We start from the raw sequence: 20,849 nt of genomic DNA, 5'->3' as shown, positions 1-20,849 counted from the left end.
CCCCTGAACTTAATTATTTTGTTCAGGACTACGCTTGATGTGTGACTGGGAAACTACGGGATTTAATCTAAGGACCCAATTAGTATTTACCAAAACATAATTGAATATTATTGGAAATTACATAAAAGAGTAAGAATAACAATTCAGAAAACAATTTAAAAACCAAGTTAAGAAACCTATTTTATAAAATGTTATGCTTATTTGTTGAATCTCAAATTGAATGGTTTCAGAAACCAGGCAAATGACAGATTCTATCAGTATTGCACATTAAGACAATTCCACCTAATACATTTTACGAACACGATTCCACCATGTCTAACAAATAGTCTTCCCGACGTTAATATTTCACAAACATGTTTCCATCATGTGTTTTGTTACTTATTTATGCATAAAACCTGCTGATGGACACGCAGTTAGCATCAGCAGTGGGATGGAGGGAATAACCGAGTAAGTGAGGGAGTAAGGAAGATCGGAAGGACCAGAGTTCCTCACGGAAAGTTAGTTACGTGACCTCTTATCAGAGACACCCCGGAAGAGACTTCCAAGTCTAGCATTTAATTGGTTAACAGAGTAGTTGTTAGTAGCGCAAGTCAAAGAACCGGTAGCTAGCTGGCTAGTGTAAACAAATAGTTAACACTAGCCAAATGCATACTATCGCTTAATTGGTTCATGTTGTTACATTAGTTAAATTAAGTCGTTTAGATTATCTACTATTTCCAATTCACTTCTCAATGTCTTTCACCTGTCTCTCAGTTAAAACATAGCTTTTAATTTCAAGCCCACAAATACGAGGGTTTAGTTCAAAAACGAAACTGTTTTCGAGAGAGAACAAAGCCAACAATGGCAATCGCACGCGTCGCTACAGAGTATGTTTTCAGTGATTTCCTCCTGAAGGAGCCGGGTCAGGCAAGGTATTGCGCCGTGCGCACTGAACTAGCCGTGGACAAGATGGTGACGTGTGTGGCAGTAGGACTCCCTCTTCTCCTCATCTCTCTAGCTTTTGCCCAGGAGGTATCAGTGGGTAAGTGATTAATGTGGGTTGTGAGGGGAATGTTCTAATATAATGCGTATCACGTGTCTTACAGACTGCGTTTCTGTTTGTCTCTGTTTCCACCCAGGTGTTCAGATCAGCTGTTTTCCTCCTACTAACTTCTCCTGGCGACAGGCCATGTACGTTGATTCCTACTGCTGGGCAGCCCTACACACTCACCCACAACCCTTATGGCTACACAAGGTAACAACACACACAAACATTGAATTAACTTATTATATTCAAATTAGGCTGGGCCGCTCAAGAGAATCTGTTCCTCTCCAGTCTCTACATGACAGAAAAAAAATAACACTTACTGAAAGCACTGTTGGCTACATTGTTTATGTCAGAGGACTTCAATTTTAGTGAACACTGTAGGCGTGTTGGGCATGAACAAAAATAAGTATTTTTCACCTTGGGAAAGTGAGCACCGCTTACTATGGGAGGAATCTGCGCTTACCTACAGAGCCTATAAAAAGATTGCATCCCCTTCGTTAACCTTCACATTTTTGTCTCAGTGCAACTTAGAGTTTTCACCATTGATGAACACAAGTAAATATTTTTAATGTTAGTCTGAAAAATAAAATGTAAACATTTTTCTAAATTAATTACTTATTATTAATTGATTGCATAAGAAATCACCCTGTATGTTCACACAGTTGGTTAGTACAATTCCTAACGAAAATACACAGATCAGCCATAACATTATGACCACTGACCGGTGAAGTGAATAACACTAATAATCTTGTTATCATGGCACCTGTCAGTGGCTGGGATATATTAGGCAGCAAGTGAACATTCTGTCCTTAAAGTTGATGTGTTAGAAGCATGGAAAATGGGCAAGTGTAAAGATCTGAGAGATTGACAAGGGCTGAATTGTGATGGGGGTCAGAGCATCGCCAAAATTGCAGCCCTTGTGGGGTGTTCCCGGTCTGCAGTGATCAGTACTTATCAAAAGTAGTCCAAGAAAGGAAAAACTGTGAACCGGTGACAGGGTCATGGGCAGCCAAGGCTCATTGATACACGTGGGGAGCGAAGTGTGGTCCGATCCAACAGACGAGCTACTCTAGCTCAAATTGCTGAAAAAGTTAATGCACAGTCCATGCTTCGACGGGTCAGGTCTGTTTTTGCGGCAAAAGTTGGACCCACACACTATTAGGCAGGTGGTCATAATGTAATGGCTGATCGGTGTATACCATGAAGACAAAGGAACATTCAAAGCAAATCCACAATAAAGTTGTTCATTTCCAAGGCATTGTCCCCTAGAGCACAGTGAAGTCCATCATTAAGATAAATGGTGAAAATATTGTACAACTGTGAGTATTCTTAGAACAGGTCTTCCTCATCAACTGAGTATCTGGGCGATATGGGCACTAGTCAAGGAGGCCACCAAGAAGCCCACAGCAATTCTAAACAACTCTCAGCTAGAAGATCTTATGGTCTGATGAGACCAAAATAGCGCTTCTTGGCCTCAAGGCACAAGGTTAACAATGGACATCATCCTGAGAACACCATCCCTACGGTGAAGCATGTGGTGGCAGCATAATGCTATGTGGATGCTTCTCTGCTTAAGATAATCCTTGTGAAAATAGTGGACGAAATGGACGCAGCAAAGTACAGGGAATCTTTGAAGAAAGATCTTTGCAAGAGACCCGTTAATGTTTGCAAGAGACCTGGGACTTGGGTGATGAATCAGCAGGAGTGTGACTTCATTCCCAGTTCAGAGTTCTGAGGTAAATGGGACACACCAATACAGCCAAACTGGAGTGGCTTTAAAACAAAATAGTCAATGTCCAGGAGTGGCCCATTCAGAGCTTTGGAATCTGAGTTTTATTGCCAAGCAAGTTTCACAACAAACAAGGAATTTGTTCTGGTCTGTTGGTGCAACAATTTATACAAAAGGAATAAGGGAAATGACAAATAAGAACAGTGGACTAAACATATAGACAATAGACTGAGCATTAATAAATTACAAAAAAATGTGAGGTGCAAGATTTGTCCAGTTGAGGGTTGTGTGGGGAGAGGTTATAGATTTGTCCAGTTGAGGGTTTTGTGGGGAGAGGTTATAGATTTGTCCAGTTGAGGGTTGTGTGGGGAGAGGTTATAGATTTGTCCAGTTGAGGGTTTTGTGGGGAGAGGTTATAGATTTGTCCAGTTGAGGGTTCAGTGTGTATGTTGGGAGAAGGCTGTAGTCAGTTTGGTTCTGGGGGTATGTTCATGAGGCCTTCCGCTTTAGGAAAGAAGCGTCTTGTGGCGAGATGTTTTGGTCATGATAGACCTCGACCTTCTGCCAGAGGGGAGAGCTCTGAATAGTCCATTTCCAGGGTGAAGGGGATCAGCCTCAATCATTGCCGCTAGCCTCCACGTCTTGGAGGTGTGTAGGTTGTGTAGAGACGACCTATACAAAATTTAGTGATTTTTGCAAAGAACAATAGGCAAAAATTGCAGGTGTACAATGCTGTGCACCTATGAGAGAAGTTCTCATTATTTTGGGGCAAATTTATGTGAAGTGTCAGTTGCTGCTGTTGGTGCACCTTGCAGTTTAGAAAATGCAAACCTCATCCATTTGACACTGGGTGGCTGCTTAATCTTGACTAATCCTGTCCGCATTCAGTAGCTGAATTTGAGGTCTAGTAATTATATTGGAAATGTGTATATAATGTACTGGGAATTAATTTAAATATATTTGCAGTTATGTGCAACAGGAGTGTTTTGTTGTAATGTGGATTGCAGTGTTATAACTTTTTCTCCTCCCCTCCTGTCTTCCCATCCTTCCTCACTTTTCTTCTCTTGTCTCCATCTCAGTTCTTCCCCTATATCCTGTTGTTGGTAGCAGTACTGATTTACAGTCCAGGGGTGTTCTGGCGTTTCTCTGCAGCTCCTCTGCTTCAGTCAGACCTCAGCTTCATCATAGAAGAGCTTGACCGCTGCTACAATCGTTCAGTAACTCTGGCTAAACGCATGGCCACAACTGGGGAACACGCGGACAGGTAGGCTGTTTGGTTGTATTCGTTAGGCACTGGACAGAAGAAACAGGCTGAATGTCTGGAATGGAACTGAATCAAACCCAAGCACTTTTTGAAAACTTCAACCTGTGTGGATCAATACAGTGCCCTCTAGATTGCCCAACATCTTGTCAATATGTAACCGAAAGATTCAGCAGATTTCTTACACCAATCTGTTTTTAGGGACAACAAAAGTGAGGTCAACACACGGTAGACCTGCGTGTGTTACCACAAGGGGCGCTGTTATTCCCAGACCCAAGTGCCTACTGGAAGTGAGATGTGAAAAAACAAAACCTGGATTTAGTTTACAGACACTCAGTTTGTGTATAGACAAATAATAACAGACAAAGATACAGGGGATTTATGTGTCCTTGTTTTCAGGTAAACTATAACAGATTAAGTCACAGAAAATGTCTCATTCCATTCAGTGTGTAATGTGATATTGTGATGGCGAACCTACCCTGCAATGAACTTGTAATTCACAAAACCATTCCACACCTGAAAAGTCCCTTAGAAAAGCAGAGCACCATGGTCAATTACATTTTAACCCTGTGGGAGACTTCTCAAAAGTAATGTTTTTATTTTCATAACAAATATTATTTCATTTTTGTAAAAATAAATTTTTATTTCACGATTATGTTAACGATTACAGCTTTGTTCCTTTGCAGACTTATTTTAATTCACAGTTACCGGGCTGTGTCCAATAAATCAATGTTTCTTTTATGTTTATCATGTCTACATTTTATTGTACATTTCCCTGAGCTTACTTTGGCCCTTGAAAGATTAAGTCTGATCATGTGGGCAGAAATACGAAGACATTTTCATTAAACAGACCTGATTAGCTGATTGGACTGTTGATTTTAATTTTGATGCATCTAATTTGTAAACATTTCAAGTGGTTTGTGCTTTTGCATAAAAATCAACAACCACAAGTATTTTTCATCCCTGACTAAGAGTGGGTATTCTTAAAGTGCAACATTAAGCCAATGTATTCATTTATGCCTTAATCGTTTTGAGATCTTAACAAATGTTTCTGTAGTTAGGTGAATAATAACGAATAATAAAATACTAACTAGCACGTTCAAAACAATCTGCAACATAAAATGAAAGCAAACAATCCAGCAAGATTAAAGTGCAAAGTGGATTTTGCTGCCCTCTGTAAACAGTCTTTTGTACCTCACTTGGTAAAAGAACGCACATGTAACTCCCAGGTTGTACATTTGATTAGAACAGTCGCTTATGATAATTAAGGCCTTAGCTTAATTAATGCAAAGTGAAAAATGTTAACAAGAAATCGATGGCTGAAAAGTCATCAGGTGGGCGGATAATGTGCACTGTTGCATTACAGTGCGACTGAGCCCTGTGACTTCTGTCCGTCTCTCCCTCCAAAGTGGTCAGCCTGACCCTACGGAGGGGTGTTTCATGTACCCAGTGGTGGAGCAGTATCTGCTAACCAAGAGGAGGAGTGTTGTTGTGTTGTGGCGCTACCTGCTGTGTCGAGGCCTCAACCTGCTTACTTTGCTGCTGGCCTGTGTCTATCTGGGCTATTACCTCCACCTCACCTCCATCACTGACCAGGTAAATTACCTTGACCCACTGTCTGACCAAGTAGGCTTAGTCATGGCTCAACTTATTGGTCCTACATTGTGTTATGTTTTTACTGTATTGGTCCCTCATCCACCCCACAGTTTGGCTGTTTTTTGCGAACTGGACTCCTGGTCAATGACACGTCAATCCCCGAACAATTACAGTGCAAGCTGGTCGCTGTGGGTGTGTTCCAATTGCTAAGGTTTGTAAACCATGGTTTTAGCTTCTAGGCAGTTAAAAGTAATTGTTGATCCCTTTTTATATCAACTTTACCGGGTTGTGATTTCAGCTTTGTTAACCTGATGGTGTACGCCATGCTTGTTCCCGTGGTGATTTACTCCTCTATACGGCCTTTCCTTCAATCAAAAAATAATTTCCTGAAGTCCTACCAATCACTGCCCACCATCAGTGTTCTGCCTCGCCCTCAGGGCCAATGGGATGACCTGACGCTATACTTTCTCTTCCTGGAAGAAAACCTCAGTGAGCTGAAGTCCCACAAGTACATGAAGGTGTGTGTGTGTGTGTGTGTGTGTGTGTGTGTGTGTGTTCTGTGATGTAGCTGTGTAACTGTATAACTCTGTATTGTAGGTGTTGGAGTTGCTGAGAAGGAGGGGTGTCTGTGAGGGGGAGAACTTTGACGCCATGGGTTTGCTTCAGGCGCTGTATCTGGTGAAGATGGACAACACAGATGGAAAGAAGAGCAACGCAGCAAGCCCAAATGCTAGTGACAACCCTAATCCTAGTCACAACCCCAATGCAGATGCTGGGCTTAATGCTAAATCTCATGATAACACAATTTCTGTAGCGAATGATAACCCTGCTGCTGGGGAGGCCAGTAGCCAGCCCCCTGCCCCCAGCATCGCTTCCCAAGTCCCAGGGGAATGCCAGAGCAGTGAAACAGAGATGACCGGTAAGTCTGAAGGGAATGGGAAAAGGGGGTGCCCTCCCAGTTTTGTTCTGTTTAACAAAACATTTTCAACTAAAACAGGGTTTATCAACCCTGTTCCTGGACGCCCCCTGCCCTAACATGCCTGATGTAGCTCATGAAGGACTTGGTAATGCTGATCATTTGAATCAGGTTTGACAGAGCAGGGAGAGATCTAAAACATGCAGGGCAGCGGGGTGCCCAGGAGCAGGGTTGAGAAACTGAACAAAAATATTTTGTTTGGGAGAAGGAAAACACTGATGAGAAATGTTGTGCCCCCAGAATTCTCTGCTCTGTTACCAGGGAAGAGCGCTATAACAGGTGGAAGGCGGAGTGATGAGGGGGCTGTCCGACAGCGAATTATCTGATCATGCCATGGTTTATTCTGATGAAGTAATAGCCCCAGTGGATTATGGGACAATACGAACCATAGTGATTCTAAGACTCTACAAGTACATATTGTTGTGAGTTTTCACAGGTACAAATATTAGCAGAGTTGTATTAATGTTTATGGTATAGAGTTAAAGTGCCTTTCAAAAGCATTAGCACCCCTTGAACTACTCAACGTTTTGTGTGATAATGTGAAATCAAAATAGATTTCATTAGTTTTTGCTAATGATCAACAGTCCATAATGTCAAAATAAAATTCTACATATTATTCTAAATGAATTACAGCTACTAAACAGAAAATGTATTGCATTAGTGTTCAGTCAGTTTTTTGTAGAGGCACCTTAAACAGCAATAACAGCCATGCGACTAAGTCTCTAGCAGCGTTGCACATCTGGACAGCAAAATTGCTCCATCTCTGTCAAGTTGGATAGGGACCGTTGGTGGACAACACTTTCCACATATTCTCTATTGAATTGCGTACCGGGCACAGGGCCACTCAAGGACATTCACAGAAGTAATCTGTCCTGAAGTCATCTTTGTCTTGGCTTTGTGTTTGGTGTTGTGCTGAAAGATTAACCTTCACCCCAGTCAGAGGTCTTATGTGCTCTGTATCAGGTTTTCATTTTCCTTTGGTTAGGTTTGAGGGGAGGATAAACAATCTCCCAGTACCTGCTTCTAAGAAGCAGTCCCATTGCATGATGCTGCCTCCTCCATGTTTCCAGTGTTGCCATATCCGCAGTTTTCATGCAAAGTGGGCAACTTTTCATACAATGTCGCGATGGCAGGTTTTTGGGTGACTTCTGAACTGCGGTCACGCCATATCTATCTGTATATGCTGTAGCGTTTGTTTCTATGATGTTATCAGTGTTTGTCTTGCACATTTTTGCTTAACCTGGCCACACTGCATGATTCACAATAGGGAACGCCATGAGGATGATATACATTTAAGCTTGCACCTAACAGCTATTTTTGTCAGGCCTTAGAAACTTCTTTCACTTCTCAGAGTCTCCCACGTGCCTTCTGGCAAAATCTAGATGGGATTTCATAGGGGGGTTTCCCGCTCTCCTATAAAGGCCACTTTTGTGAAGTACCTGTACAATTGTTGCAGTATGCACACCCAGCTTAACCACAGTAGACTGTAACCCCTTTGGAGTGGCCTCTTGATGGCAGCCCTGACTAGTTTGGCGGCCCTAGATGGCAGTCCTACTCACTTGTTTATTTTGAGGACGGGCTGTTCTACACCGATTCTCAGCCAATATTGTGCTCTAGAGAATATTCACTACCTCGGAAATGTTATTTTATCATCCTACCTATGATTGGTTCCTTTTGAAGAACCTAATTCTTGATTTGCTTTGGAATCTGTTTTTTATTTATAATTTATTTTAAAATGTGAAGAAGTCCAAGGGGGTTGAATACTTGAGTCATTATATTGATGTCAATAACTTTTCAGTTATTTCACTAGATCAGTTTGGAACTGAGACTTAAGCTAAATGTGTGCATGTTTGTCTAGGTGTGTGGGTTGGTCTATGTATTTGGGATGTGTAATTGTCTTTTTCCACACCTATGAGTACAGAAATGTAATTTTATATTTAAAGCATGTCAGGATTAGGGGTTGGGAACCCAGCCTATCACGCAAATTTTAGTGAATTCCGGGGGTAGTTTTTACTGGGGCTCTAAATATTGCTTACTACATAATGTTTGTGGATGAACTGAATAAAATATTTTTTTTATTAAATCTGGCTAACTTGCAACTTAATTCTTCCTTTGGGCTGTTTTCAAAGGAATGGGAACTTCAAGGGAGGCTGCAATAACCTTTGAGTGAGAGAGTTTGTATTTAAGTTGTCAGACAAAGTTCACAATTCCACGTCTGTGGTTCATGTGTTTCTTAGTTGTCTTGAAAGCGGCTCTTTCTGCGACGCACGAGGAAGTGGTACATAAATTATTCATGTGGCGTACTAAACCATTGAGAAATCTATAATTTCAATGATTTTAAGACGACAACAGTGAACAGGTAAAAAATATTTTTAAAGTTATTTATGAATTCCAATTTGGGAATTCCGGCTAAATCCTCCGAATTGTGGAGATGGCGTCATTTGACCTATTTCCCACCCCCACAGATCAGCAAGCAGTTAGGCTAGCTACGGACATTCTTTATCGTTCAACCTGGTAAGAAAAAGTACCCGGGTACCTTGCCTATCACAACTGACAGCGTTAAAGTAATACGTGAACGGTATTATTGTTTTAAGATAATACGTGGGGGGAAAAAATCTTTAATATATATTTATATTTTCAGTCTTTCGTTTTCACGACTTGCTGAGGTTGATAGTGTTATGCAATCTAACTATGGTCGCGTGGACAGAAATGCAATCTAATTATAGTTTATTGAGATTAATTTAGCTTCTGTTTCTCTTTAAGCTGGTGAAGTTTCATACAGTATTTTAAAATATTTCTCTTGTAGTACATTAAAATCAAGTTCCCAGTCGGCCATGGCATGGGTGAAAATATAGCATGTGATCCGTGGGTAAATAAAATATTTACCAACAAATTACCATGGCCAATTTAAAATGTTACTTCCCAGGACCCAGTTAATGTTTTGCCATACACTGCCCACAATAAACCTGTTTTCACCTTATTCAGTTAAGTTCTGATTATGAGGGGGACCCTGATGTATTAGCAATCGCAAAAAGGGTCCAGGGGTCCAGAAATCCTGCTTTAAACTATGCAACCTAACACCCCTGCATTATAGGAAATGTTATGTTTCTTTCCAATGTGCCTCTAGCCCAGTGACTGACTTGTGACCAATGTCGTCACCTGAGATTGTTTCCCTGTCCTGGGGACACATGAAGGTGAAGGGCTGCTCCTCTGCCTACAAGGACTGTAAGGTGTGGCCCGGGGGCAGCCGCGGCTGGGACTGGAGAGAGACTGGGACGGAGGTGAGTTATATAAGACCTGTGGGCATCAACTGTCACAAGCATCGGCCTCAAATGGCACCTTTCATATTGTCGCATTCAAAATGTGGAATTACAAAAATATTTTTGTACGTTTTCTTGAAAGTACTTAGAGATTTTGGAATACCCATTATTTTTACGCGTATGTGTGTGTAGCATCACCCCGGTGTGCAGCCTGCAGATCTGGAGGAAGTGCTACAAAAAGGGGTGGAGACTCTGGTCATTGGACGAGGCATGAGTGAAGCAATGCAGGTAAGCCTATAAACCCCTACATATGCTTCCCCTAGCTCCTCCTACACACACTCATTCTTCTCATACTCAGTTGGACAGTACAATGTGATTATGGTGGCCCGGGAGAAGATTGTAGATGGTGTGCTGCATATGTTTTTTGATTTCTAATTGTCACACCACTATTGACCAGGCCACACCCATGACACAGTAGGACAAAACTCAAAGGCTGTTGATAATGGTGTAGCTCAAGACAGAACACATTCCTGGTGTGAGGAATATGGTTGAGAAATAATTTCAAAAATGAATGCTTTTAAATGGGAACAGTCACATGATAATCCATCTACAGCTCTAAGCATTCTTTCCATGCAGGTCCCGTCCTCTACTGTGGACTATGTCAAAAAAAGAGGAGTGGAGCTGAGGGTGCTGCAAACAGAGAAGGCAGTCAAAGAATACAACAACCTGGTTGGTCAAGGAGCCAAGGTGGGTGGAGTTTTCCACTCCACCTGCTGATGTCCTCTCAGCAACAAGAGGACTGACCAACCCTCTTACCTGGATTTCTCTCAATGGCGTTTTTCATTTTGTAGAAGTTCATCCTGAATCCTTTCTCATTCAAAAATACAGAAATCAATATGGGAAAGATGAAAATTGTTAGTTGGCCAGCTTTCACTGCATATTTGTGTCCTTTCGCTGAAATGAAGTAGTCTGCCACAAATTTAAGAAAATGGATTTCAAAAAATGTCCTAAGTTATCCTAGAAGAGTGAGCATGTTTGAAATTGTAATTATATGAAATGAGTTAGACATTCTCACCTTTTCTCTACTGATGTCAAACAAAGTTTATTGGGAAAAAACTCAAGCTCAGAAAAATAATTTTGTTATCCAACTCCAAATCAGAAACTCTTGCACTGACTTGGTCAATTTCTCATTCTTTCCCCTGTTCAGAGATGTGAATTTGGCAGAAAGTCAGCCACCAAGGATAGGTTACACTTTTATTATTGTGCTAATGAAATTAAATCTCTACCACTTATTGGTTTGAGTAGAGGATTTAGGATGTACTTTTACCAGAATGCTAAAACCCAAAGATTTCTTCCAGCTTTTCTGCCTTCAAGGGAGCTTCCATTCCACTGTGCTGGATGCTTCGCGATATTGGCCAGGTAAACTGTTAGCATTTTGTGGTAAAAAGGGTTGTAAAATAAATGTGTCATTCAACAGGTGTGTATTCAGTAAGGTGGCTTGTTTAAAATGTCAAACACATTTAATGAACAGGGCTATTAAAATTTAAAATGTAATAATTTGTCCTTAAACTATATGATATTGCCATCCCTGGGATGGCAATGGCTTTCAAATGTCAGCATTTTGAAAACACCCTCAAAGTGAAATACAATTTTGGAAAACAGACCTTTGGCTCAAAAGAGCTGTTAGAAAGTCATTTTATTTACCATGTGCCATTATAATGTTGAGTAGTTTGTTTTAATTGAGAGTGGTATACCTATACCAGCTCATTTTGCATTAATTACAGTTTTAATGGTGTAGATAATCTCCACTTCACTCGTTCGTCTGTGGGTAAATGTTACACTGTATTGTGCCATTGTTATAGCTTGTTAGAAAAACCTACTCACACACACTTGCAGTTCCAGAGACAAGCAGTGGTTTTGGAGGTTGATTAAATGTTTCAACAATTGCAGCAAAAAAATATACAAATTATGGAAAATGAATCAGACAGCGGTCTTGTACATCATGAAGAAATGTAAGTATTTTTTTCAACTGCTCAACTAAAAAGATCTTGGCTAACCAACAGCATATCAACAAGTCAGCTAAATGGGGTTTATTGTAAGGACTGCAAAAGAAAAAGAATAGCTACAGCCAGAAAAGACTGGGTGGTGCCCAGAGTGAGTCTCAAATGGTACCCTACAAAGGGCCCCTAGACTTGTTAGAGAATAGGGGACTGCATCCTCATTCCAGATGAGCACGAAGAATAGAAGTAGACCATCACACTAAAACAGTCACATGACTTAACCCTGTAACGCCAACTGTATCATATTTGATACATGAGTTTCTGAGGCCTCTACGTCATCAACATGAGCAATACTTTGCATACAACAGGTTTTTAGCGAATCTGATACGTAGTCTGTGCACTGCAGGCAATAGCAGGCTTTTTGAATGAGCGATCAAAAATGTCTGCTTTCATATAGCGACACACCTGTTCATTTTGAAAAGGTTACAGTAAGAATAACATTTTATTGTTAGTAATATTTCAATATGAATATTTACTGTATTGAAGCAACTTATAATTACTTAATATTTTGTACCTTTTTTTTTTATAGTAAAATCGTGTTGATAATGTGTGTATGAAATATGATACAGCAGGTATATAAGGTCATTGCATTGGATTTCATGATGCAATCTGCTTTATGCCTACCATAATGCCAAATACACAATTTAGATGTTTTAATAAAACTAAAGAAACTTTGGATATATTGAAGATATCTCAATTTCCAATGTAAATATGTGTTTTTTATATATGCAACCCACTCTCATGATGAAGTCTTCTTATCATTGATTTTCACAAAAATAACTCCTTGGCCATCATAATCTGTATGTTATATTGCCAAATTCAGAGTATGCATACTCTGAATTTCATTGCGATGTATTTTCAGGTGGCCAAAGAAGTATAGTGTTCAAAATGTCATCAGCATGACTATGGATGGCAATTCAAGTGACATGGGGCAGATGAGAATGATGAGAAATGGACTCCTAATGCCATGCTTACTGAGGGAAGCTCAGATAGTAGGGATGAGTAAGAATTTTGAGATGAAAGTGTCGACCAGACTAGTGCAGAAGTAGAGTAGACCACTATCCTCTCTAGAACAGGACCCCCCCCCCCCCACAGCAAAATAAGAAGGTGAAAAATGGTTCCAGTAGTAAAAAAAGTTCCAAACCAACTGAAATGATCCAAATGCAATAAACAAAGTCTATTCGGTTTTCTAAAATAAAAATTGTAGTGATCAATAAATTGCCATAAATGCCTGATGAATCAAATATGATACCTAAAAATTAGCATATATGTACATTATATTAAAAAATTGTGATATTTTCTCAAAGGGTCCATTAAACACTTACATTTAAAATATTAGCATTTTCAGGCTACTATTTGATGTGCCAGGCTTTACAGGGTTAATTGAAATGAACACAGCTACAATTATGAACATTCACTGACCATTTATTCTCAGTACCTATGAACAGGCCAAATAAGTGTGACATCCTGGCATTTTAAGCCTGCTTGATTTGGAAAAATATTGCAACAGTCTACCGTTGCAGTAAAAAGAGCCAAGAAAAAAAAAATAGGGTATTATTGGGAGGTGGAGAGCCACACAGTGGCTCATTCCCAAATCCCAGGCTTGTGTCTAAGGACTAGCAGGTCAGGGCAGGAAAAGTGAGAGAAAAGAGGTGTATATTTTGAAGAGGAGTCATTGGTGTCATCGGCGAGCAGGTTTGGGCATGATAAAGACCTTGACAGGCTTGCCGAAAGGGATTGTTCCCTCAGTGGTGCCGTCGGTTGGTTGGAGACCCTCGGTGGTGCCGTCACGCCACGCTGCCTTACAGAGACGAGCTGAGCTGTAGGCCAGCAGCAGCCTCACCTCAATCTGACACGCCTCTGAGAGAGACACAGAGAGGAAGTGAGAGAGACTCAGTTTGTCCACAACCATCCATGAGGAAGTGTGAGCCCTTGCCAGCCATTCAAGGTATTGTGTGTGTGCGTGTGTTTGTGTGCCGGTCCTCACCAGTCCATGCGGAGTGAGACAAGTAGACCTGTGTAATGAGGCGGTGGCGGTGTGGTCCAGGACTCCTGAAGTCTCCAGGTTTAGGCTGAATCACATGGGACTGGCCATCTGGATACAGCACCTGGACGGGGGGAAGAAACAGGATTGGTCCAAGCATTTCTGGAATGAGGTTTGTCCCATATTGCACACCAGTCAATTTCTTTTTGAATCCATCAGGTTGAGTGTACAAGTGAATAGTTGTGTAGCAAACAGGAATGCCACCTGCCTGCAAATAGGAGGGTGCCTACCTGTACTTTAACAGTGTTCTGGGGGTCTTGTACGTGCTCCAGTGTCGCGTCAATGTCTAGCGCCACCACCAGGCCAGAGGTAAAACGCAGCGGGTTGTCAGACTCCCCTGTTGGCTCAATGATGGTCCCTGAGGCACGCTGGATCTGTCAGTCAATGCAAAATACACCTGGTACCATTACTTGTGCATGTATGTATGTGGATATTACTATAGTAACCCATAGAAAGAAGGTCCATTTGGCTTCCTATTAGGCCCTCACCAGTATAATAACACTCAGTATGACTTTACCTGTTCAGGTAGTTGAAGGTTTAGGAAGCCACTTTGTCTCAATGTGGTCTGAAGGATCTTTACCAGCTCTCCAGGCTTGCAAGCAGATAGTCTGGGACTCAATTCCAGCAGCTTCCCAACAAAACTGTCCTGGAGGTGGGGCAGCTCTATAACAAACAACCTTAGGAGAGGACAGGATTCATCAGGTGATGAAAAGCTATGCTTTGTCAGGTTAATGTTGCCACCTTGTGGTGATAAGTTGGAACATTTCTCTAATGCAATACAAACACGTAAGTTGCTGTTTGGGATCATAAAGGGCCAATATACAATTTTGAAAGGACTTAAAGGATGTACCTCTGGAAAGACTCCACTTCCTGAAGGAACTTCTCACAGACACTGATGAGAGGTTCTACCCTGCAGAAAAAAAAGGATTGAGCTGCTTGGTAGTCAGAGTGATGAAGCTGTGTGTGTGTGTGTGTGTGTACTAACCCCCGTCTGGTGCGGGCCGTAAGGACTAGCTGCAGAGCTTTAGCCTGTAGCCTGACATGGTGAATGGTGGCCACCTGTCTGTTCTCCAGTCCACTGTACAGGAATTCCAGCTTGTAGGTCTCTTCCAGGATCTACCAATATAAACATTATTATCCACAAGTCCACTCCCAGCATAAGACACCTCCCTAGAACCAGAGGTTCAATCCCCCTCCTTCACCCTTTGACCTATTCTCCAACCTGCCCATCTGCCCCTCTGACATAAAATCAGTCTGTACGAAACAATTACAGAAAAGCATATCAGTGTGTGCATGTACCTGTTTGGCAGCAGCGGTTGCCATGGCGTTGTGTTTAAGGCAGAGAGGCACGGCCATAGTCCACAACTTCTCCTGCAGGGCCTGAGGAAAAGAGGCAAAGAGAAGAACACGGGGGAACATGTTTTGGTCATTCTAGACCAATGGAAATGCGGACAGTCCGAAACAGACACACACCTTGGTGAGCAGTAGTTGGCAGCGGAGGTAGGTGGCAGAGAAGTCAGCAGCCCCGGCCAGCTCTGCCTGTAGCTCCCCCAGTCTCTGGAGGTCTCTGACAGAACACACAACATTTATCAAAGATTGTTTCATAAGGCATTGATTGTGTGTGTGTGTGTGTGTGTGTGTGTGTGTGTGTACCTGATAGTAAAGTTGAGCAGGTCCTGAGCGCCAGGGTCCTGTAGGTTGTGTATAGTGCTGACTCTACAAAGACTCTGTTGAAGAAACAGCTGAGCAGACTCCACACTGCCTGAACCATCGATTCCACACACCCCTGGAGCCTGCTTCCTCCCTGGGAGCTAAACACACACAATATCATATCACAGTGAGTAGGTCTAACCCTGTTTAAGGCCTCGAACCGGGCCAGTCCACAGAGTTCTGTATTTAAAGGGCAACCCTCCTCTCAGGGTTGATCTGTATCTTACCCTGAGAGGAGGGACTAGGTGAGAGAGGCTGTCCCGTAGGTAGGTGTAATGTCGGAAGGTGTGGTCTGAGAACAGGGCAGTCATGGTCGGACAAGACTGTGCTGCATTGAACACCAACACCAACACTGCAATATCTGTTTTGCTAGGTCAGGAATACACAACAGCGGTGGGAACGGAGGTGTAGGTGCGTGTAGGTGTGTCTGTGTAGGATACAGGCAGGGTCGTCCATGTCTGGTTCTGGAGTGTGGAAATATGGGTGAGTACTGAGAAGCTCTGGAACCAGCGGTAACACCAGGGTAGGATGACGACCACCTAAAAACTTCAGACATCTACAGAGAGAGAGAAGAAAATTGGGAACAAGAGGGATACTATTAAAGCCCTATTGAACCACTTGGAAAGCAACAGGCATGCACACAGCTGAGGTTTTCAATTAGCCAGCAAAGGCTGTCTTTACTATTGCTATTGTTTTAAAGTAACCATCCCAAAATTATTTTATAAACATTTGTTCATAGCCTATGCCATCAAATCTACCATATCAAGTTCTACTGGTTTTCAAATCATTTTTAATTGTCTAATAGTCAAAGACACAATAATGGTCATATTGTAGTTGTTGCATCTTAATAATTGCCCAATTTCAACATTTTTAACTGATACTTCCATTGGCTTTGAGCAATGTTCTCCAGCTAATAAATTAATTGTGAAACATTAGCGCATAACCTACATTACTGTGTGTAGATTTCTGTGCTTCTAATGTGAAGAAATAACCGGTGATCAACATTTAAGTGAAACTTTCTGATCGGTTGCATAAGCCTCACTACATATTCATGACATCTACTGTCTCAGAGCCGGTTAGAAATATTACTTTTTTCCACACAGGACAAACCTGATCAATAAAGTATGTAAATATTTTACTATGGCGATATTACACAGACAAACAGATTTTGCTGATACATCTATTAGGCTTATGGATCAGGTTAATGTCTCAACTGGCTCAAAATGTCCCTGCAGAAACTCTGACATGCACGTGTGCGCACGCACACACTTACTTCCAGACAGAGTTGCGGTCAGTGGGGTACTTGGTGAGGTTTTTCAGCAGCTCCAGCAGGGCCAGTTGTATACACTCTTTAGTCGACACATTGGTGAAACAAATCAACTCATGTAGCGCCTCTCTGATATCACGAGAAGAGTCCTACACATGGAGCACATTGTGTTCAATTAAGGAACATTTTATATTGTAACATGAAAAGTGTACTATGTTACTGTGCAACTGTGAAGCGTATTGGAGTTTGAAGAGCATGAGAGGGTATCTCTGCAGGTTAGCTACCTCTAGTACAGCCAGTACAGTATCGAGCTGGTCTTCTCTCAGGGTGATGTTAGTAGAGATCTGACGCAGAACGTGGATTGACTGTAACCTGACTTCCTCAATCTCATCATTAAACATGTCAACCAGGAAGTCAAGACACTTCTCAGCAAAGCTGGCAGATGATTGTGCGAGAGCAGAGAGTGCATCCACAGCCGCATTACGCACCTCTACAGAGAAAAACACAGGCACGGTACAATTCTTTCTACAGAGAAAAACACAGGCACGGTACAATTCTTTCTACAGAGAAAAACACAGGCACGGTACAATTCTTTCTACAGAGAAAAACACAGGCACGGTACAATTCTATCTACAGGGAAAAACAAACATAACAATATTTTCACAACAGTGTAATTTAGATAGTGATACAAGGTTTGGTTTCACAATACTTTAATTTAAATCTGAATTCTGGGACACACACACACACACACCTACCATACATCTCGTCTTCCAGTCCATGTACGAAGGCTCCACAGGCCCCAGAGGCTATTAGGTTGACAGCAGAGGTGTCCACCTTCTCTTTGGGAGCATCATCAGCCCACTTCCTTCCTGAGGAGAACTCACCAGATGTATAGAGCTCCTTGGCCCGCTCATGAGCCGTGCGTTTCCTCTGAGATATAGAATCATTACATATAGGTCACACTGGGTAGAGTGCAGTTACATTAGCATTGGGACAGTGGCACCAGTGGTGTGGTTTTAGCTCTGTACTCCAACGTGTTGGATTGTTAAGGATATTTACATCCATGAACTAGGACTTACAGCTCTTCTCCTATAATAAAGTGACTGGTTTGTCAGGATTTACCATTAGTATTTACTTCAGGTCCCTACATGTGGTTACACCTGCATCTCACCCATTCTCTCTCACACACACAGACACACTACATACCCTGAGGTCAGACATCAGCTTCTTGTCCAGAGTCTGCTCTAGAAACTGGGGACTGACCTGCAACATGTTTCCCTGAAGGAGCCAGGAGATAAAGTAAGATAAGGTCAAGACTATCTTGAAAGATCAATGTGATCTTTTCAGACTAAAGACCCACACCATCTGTGTGGATATACACTCACCAGTGTTTTGGCGGCCTGCACCCTGACGACCCAGGATCCATCAGAGACCATGTGACTGATCTTACCAAACGAGTCATCGACCAGACGGACTTGCTCATTTGACGACGGGATGGGTACAATACTAAATGGATAGATGGCACCTTCTGTTACAAATCACACAGCCAAATACACAGCCATATAATGTTCCTCCTCTTATTGTTTGGAGTCAGTAGTGCAGTCATTCACACACTTAACCCACGATGCATCAAGAAAACCTCGAACATAGCCTGTGTGTGTGCCCGCCTCACCTCTCTGGATACAGCTGACTAAGGACCCACACCATTTGAACTGCAGCAGAACGCACTTGTTCATAGTCATCACACAGCAGCCGACAGGCCTAGACACACACAAAATTAGAGAAACACACAGGTCTTCTTTTGTCCTATTATGATTATGTACTTTTAAAACATTGTCATATGCAATTATATCAGCCTCTATAGAACTCTGTTACTGGCCTCTTAGATTCATGGATCAAAATGATTATGTTTTGCATGACTGCTCTTTCAGCAATCTACTCATGCATTAGTTTACCTACTTACCTGGTCATATATGGCCTGTTGTATCTTCAGGCCCCTTTCATGCAGTTGCAGCTGAAAGGAAAAGCAGAAGACTGAAAAAAATCGATCCATCTAGACATTTAGGAGCAGACAAATGCATAACGTCTACATAAGTGTCCTGTTATGTTTGGGATTGTCTGTTAAGTCTCCCATCCACCAAACCTGTAGCGTGTTTTCGGGAGGCACCATGTCTTGGCCTCTCCATGTTGACTCAACAGACAGTATTGATTAGGGCATGCGCTCAGAGGGAGCGGGTCAGGTGTGTGGGTCATAACCAGAGGATCGGTGGTCATACCATAGCTTTGATGGCCGCTGTGCGTACCCTGGGGTCCTGGTCAGTGAAGTAGTCACTGATGACGCTCTGCACGTCTCTCACACCAATTCCCCCAGACCCCCCTGGGATGGTGAAAAGTTGTCACTCTGCTGTTCCATTTTAATTAAGGAAATAAACCTCTTATACATGTTTACCATTGTTGACTCAAATACCCAGAATAGCACAGATAAAAATACACACCAGGAGCAACAATCCCAGGTGGAACTGATCCGTGTCCGTCTTTGTTTAGATGTGTGTCAACATTGCCCAGGCAGCCCAGGAGTTGCAGGCATTTGTTCCTCACGCCGAAATATGTGTCTGACAGGTGCTGAAGCAGAGAGGAGGAAAGAGAGGGATTAAAGAGGTGAATGAGAGAGCTTGATAAGAGAAAGGAAATAAATAAGTTTAACTTGCAAACCGTGTGTGTGTGTGTGTGTGTGTTACCTTGCAGGCCACTTCTATGAGTCTATGTCTTACAGCAGGGCTTTCTGGTAGCTGGGTGCCGATGACCAGCAGAGTGTCCAGCAGCTGAGCTAAAACCTGGTGGGACTCTGGAAACAGATCATACACAGAGAAAGACATTAACTAGGTAATTGACGATACGGACAAGTAGTTCACTAAGTTTATGTATGCAGAATGTAACTTACTCTCTGTGTTGAATGTGTTTAGTGTGTCATCTAGGATACTCTCGGGGTTAAAGTTCTGGGTCTTAGAGAGTAGGCCTATTACAGAGGCAATCTTCAGACGCACAGAGTTATCCTGCTCCTACAGACAGACAGACATTTTGTTATGATTCCCTTACAGGAAGAACCATGAGTGAAAGAAAAAAGGGACAGAGGATAAAAGTAGGAGACACTTTTATTTTCCTTGAGAATAGAAAGGATAGAAAGAGTATGGTCACAGAGAGGGGAAAATGGGAAGGATGGAACCCAGGGCTACCGAACCTTATAGTAGTGTTCCAGTAGTATGCGCACCACCCCCTCCACACTCTCTGCCTCCACTGAGCTGCGGGCAAAGGACAGCAGGTACTGCAGGGCGTCAGTGGGGTTGGAGGCCTTACATAAGTCAATGTGCAGCGCTGCAGACTTACTGGGCTTGGTCAAACGGAGCTTCTTAGCAGGAGCTTCCTCTTGAGGAAGCTGTTGATAAACAGAGAGACAACTGACAAATTTGCATGATTCCACTTCTGTACAAAAATTTAAATAAGGAAAAGACTGCAAATGTACACTAGCTAACGTTAGCTGCCACTGGCTTTCTTTAGGTCCCTGTGAACTTTTCGGTGTATGGGACATTAAAAAGTGTTATGGCTGGACAAAATATGGTGCATTTCACTAGATATTTTTTGACCAAGTCTGCAGTTAGCTAGCTAGCTTCCTACTGTACAATAATAGACAATATTGTAGCGATCTTGGTAAGGCCACTACTCACAATATGTTTAATTATGAATGTTTAGTCGTTGTCTACCTACCTGGACAACTTTCGAAAATTCCTCGTAAACTCGCTTTTTAAGATGTGCTGCCATTTCCAAATAATGTAACGTTACAGGACAACAGTTAGCGATTTATTTTTTTGCTGCTATGCGCCCATCCTCATCAACTGTCGACGGAAGTCGCAATTATGGGTAT

At 42.1% G+C, this 20,849-nt stretch overlaps 3 protein-coding genes across 5 annotated transcripts; 2 read left to right on the top strand and 1 right to left on the bottom strand.

Annotated features, from left to right (window-relative positions):
• Positions 1 to 566: 566 nt before the first annotated feature.
• Positions 567 to 8,668, top strand: LOC105010804 (pannexin-1). Its single transcript, XM_010870424.3, has 8 exons — positions 567 to 1,021; positions 1,119 to 1,234; positions 3,836 to 4,020; positions 5,427 to 5,613; positions 5,724 to 5,824; positions 5,912 to 6,131; positions 6,211 to 6,532; positions 6,830 to 8,668. Exons 1-8 carry the CDS (start codon positions 841 to 843, stop codon positions 6,913 to 6,915), a joined length of 1,398 nt encoding a protein of 465 aa, XP_010868726.1. The 5' UTR covers positions 567 to 840; the 3' UTR covers positions 6,916 to 8,668.
• A 143-nt stretch (positions 8,669 to 8,811) lies between these two features.
• Positions 8,812 to 11,323, top strand: aamdc (adipogenesis associated, Mth938 domain containing). 3 transcript variants are annotated; one of them, XM_020047443.2, is made up of 5 exons: positions 8,812 to 8,948; positions 9,055 to 9,167; positions 9,717 to 9,870; positions 10,042 to 10,137; positions 10,486 to 11,323. In XM_020047443.2, the coding sequence occupies exons 3-5, from the start codon at positions 9,739 to 9,741 to the stop codon at positions 10,624 to 10,626; spliced, it is 369 nt and encodes a 122-aa protein (XP_019903002.1). In that variant the 5' UTR covers positions 8,812 to 8,948; positions 9,055 to 9,167; positions 9,717 to 9,738; the 3' UTR covers positions 10,627 to 11,323. The 3 variants fall into 3 exon arrangements, with proteins under 3 accessions (XP_019903002.1, XP_010868758.1, XP_010868749.1); XM_010870447.4 differs by having other exon boundaries at positions 8,813 to 8,948; positions 9,055 to 9,103; XM_010870456.4 differs by lacking the exon at positions 9,055 to 9,167.
• Positions 11,324 to 12,267: 944 nt separating this feature from the next.
• ints4 (integrator complex subunit 4) lies at positions 12,268 to 20,832 on the bottom strand. Its single transcript, XM_034294774.1, has 24 exons — positions 20,693 to 20,832; positions 20,169 to 20,363; positions 19,872 to 19,989; positions 19,669 to 19,775; positions 19,426 to 19,552; positions 19,207 to 19,307; positions 18,894 to 18,944; positions 18,603 to 18,691; positions 18,316 to 18,436; positions 18,137 to 18,208; positions 17,686 to 17,860; positions 17,215 to 17,420; positions 16,937 to 17,079; positions 16,104 to 16,219; positions 15,891 to 16,024; positions 15,607 to 15,764; positions 15,427 to 15,520; positions 15,253 to 15,333; positions 14,939 to 15,069; positions 14,804 to 14,863; positions 14,471 to 14,630; positions 14,184 to 14,327; positions 13,897 to 14,017; positions 12,268 to 13,769 (listed from the first exon to the last, which is right to left on the bottom strand). The coding sequence occupies exons 1-24, from the start codon at positions 20,744 to 20,746 to the stop codon at positions 13,591 to 13,593; spliced, it is 2,937 nt and encodes a 978-aa protein (XP_034150665.1). The 5' UTR covers positions 20,747 to 20,832; the 3' UTR covers positions 12,268 to 13,590.
• Positions 20,833 to 20,849: the final 17 nt, after the last annotated feature.

The sequence above is a fragment of the Esox lucius genome, chromosome 1, assembly GCF_011004845.1.
Source record: "Esox lucius isolate fEsoLuc1 chromosome 1, fEsoLuc1.pri, whole genome shotgun sequence".
In the NCBI taxonomy this organism is placed as follows: Eukaryota; Metazoa; Chordata; class Actinopteri; order Esociformes; family Esocidae; genus Esox; species Esox lucius.
This window is presented reverse-complemented; position numbering and strand designations above follow the sequence as displayed.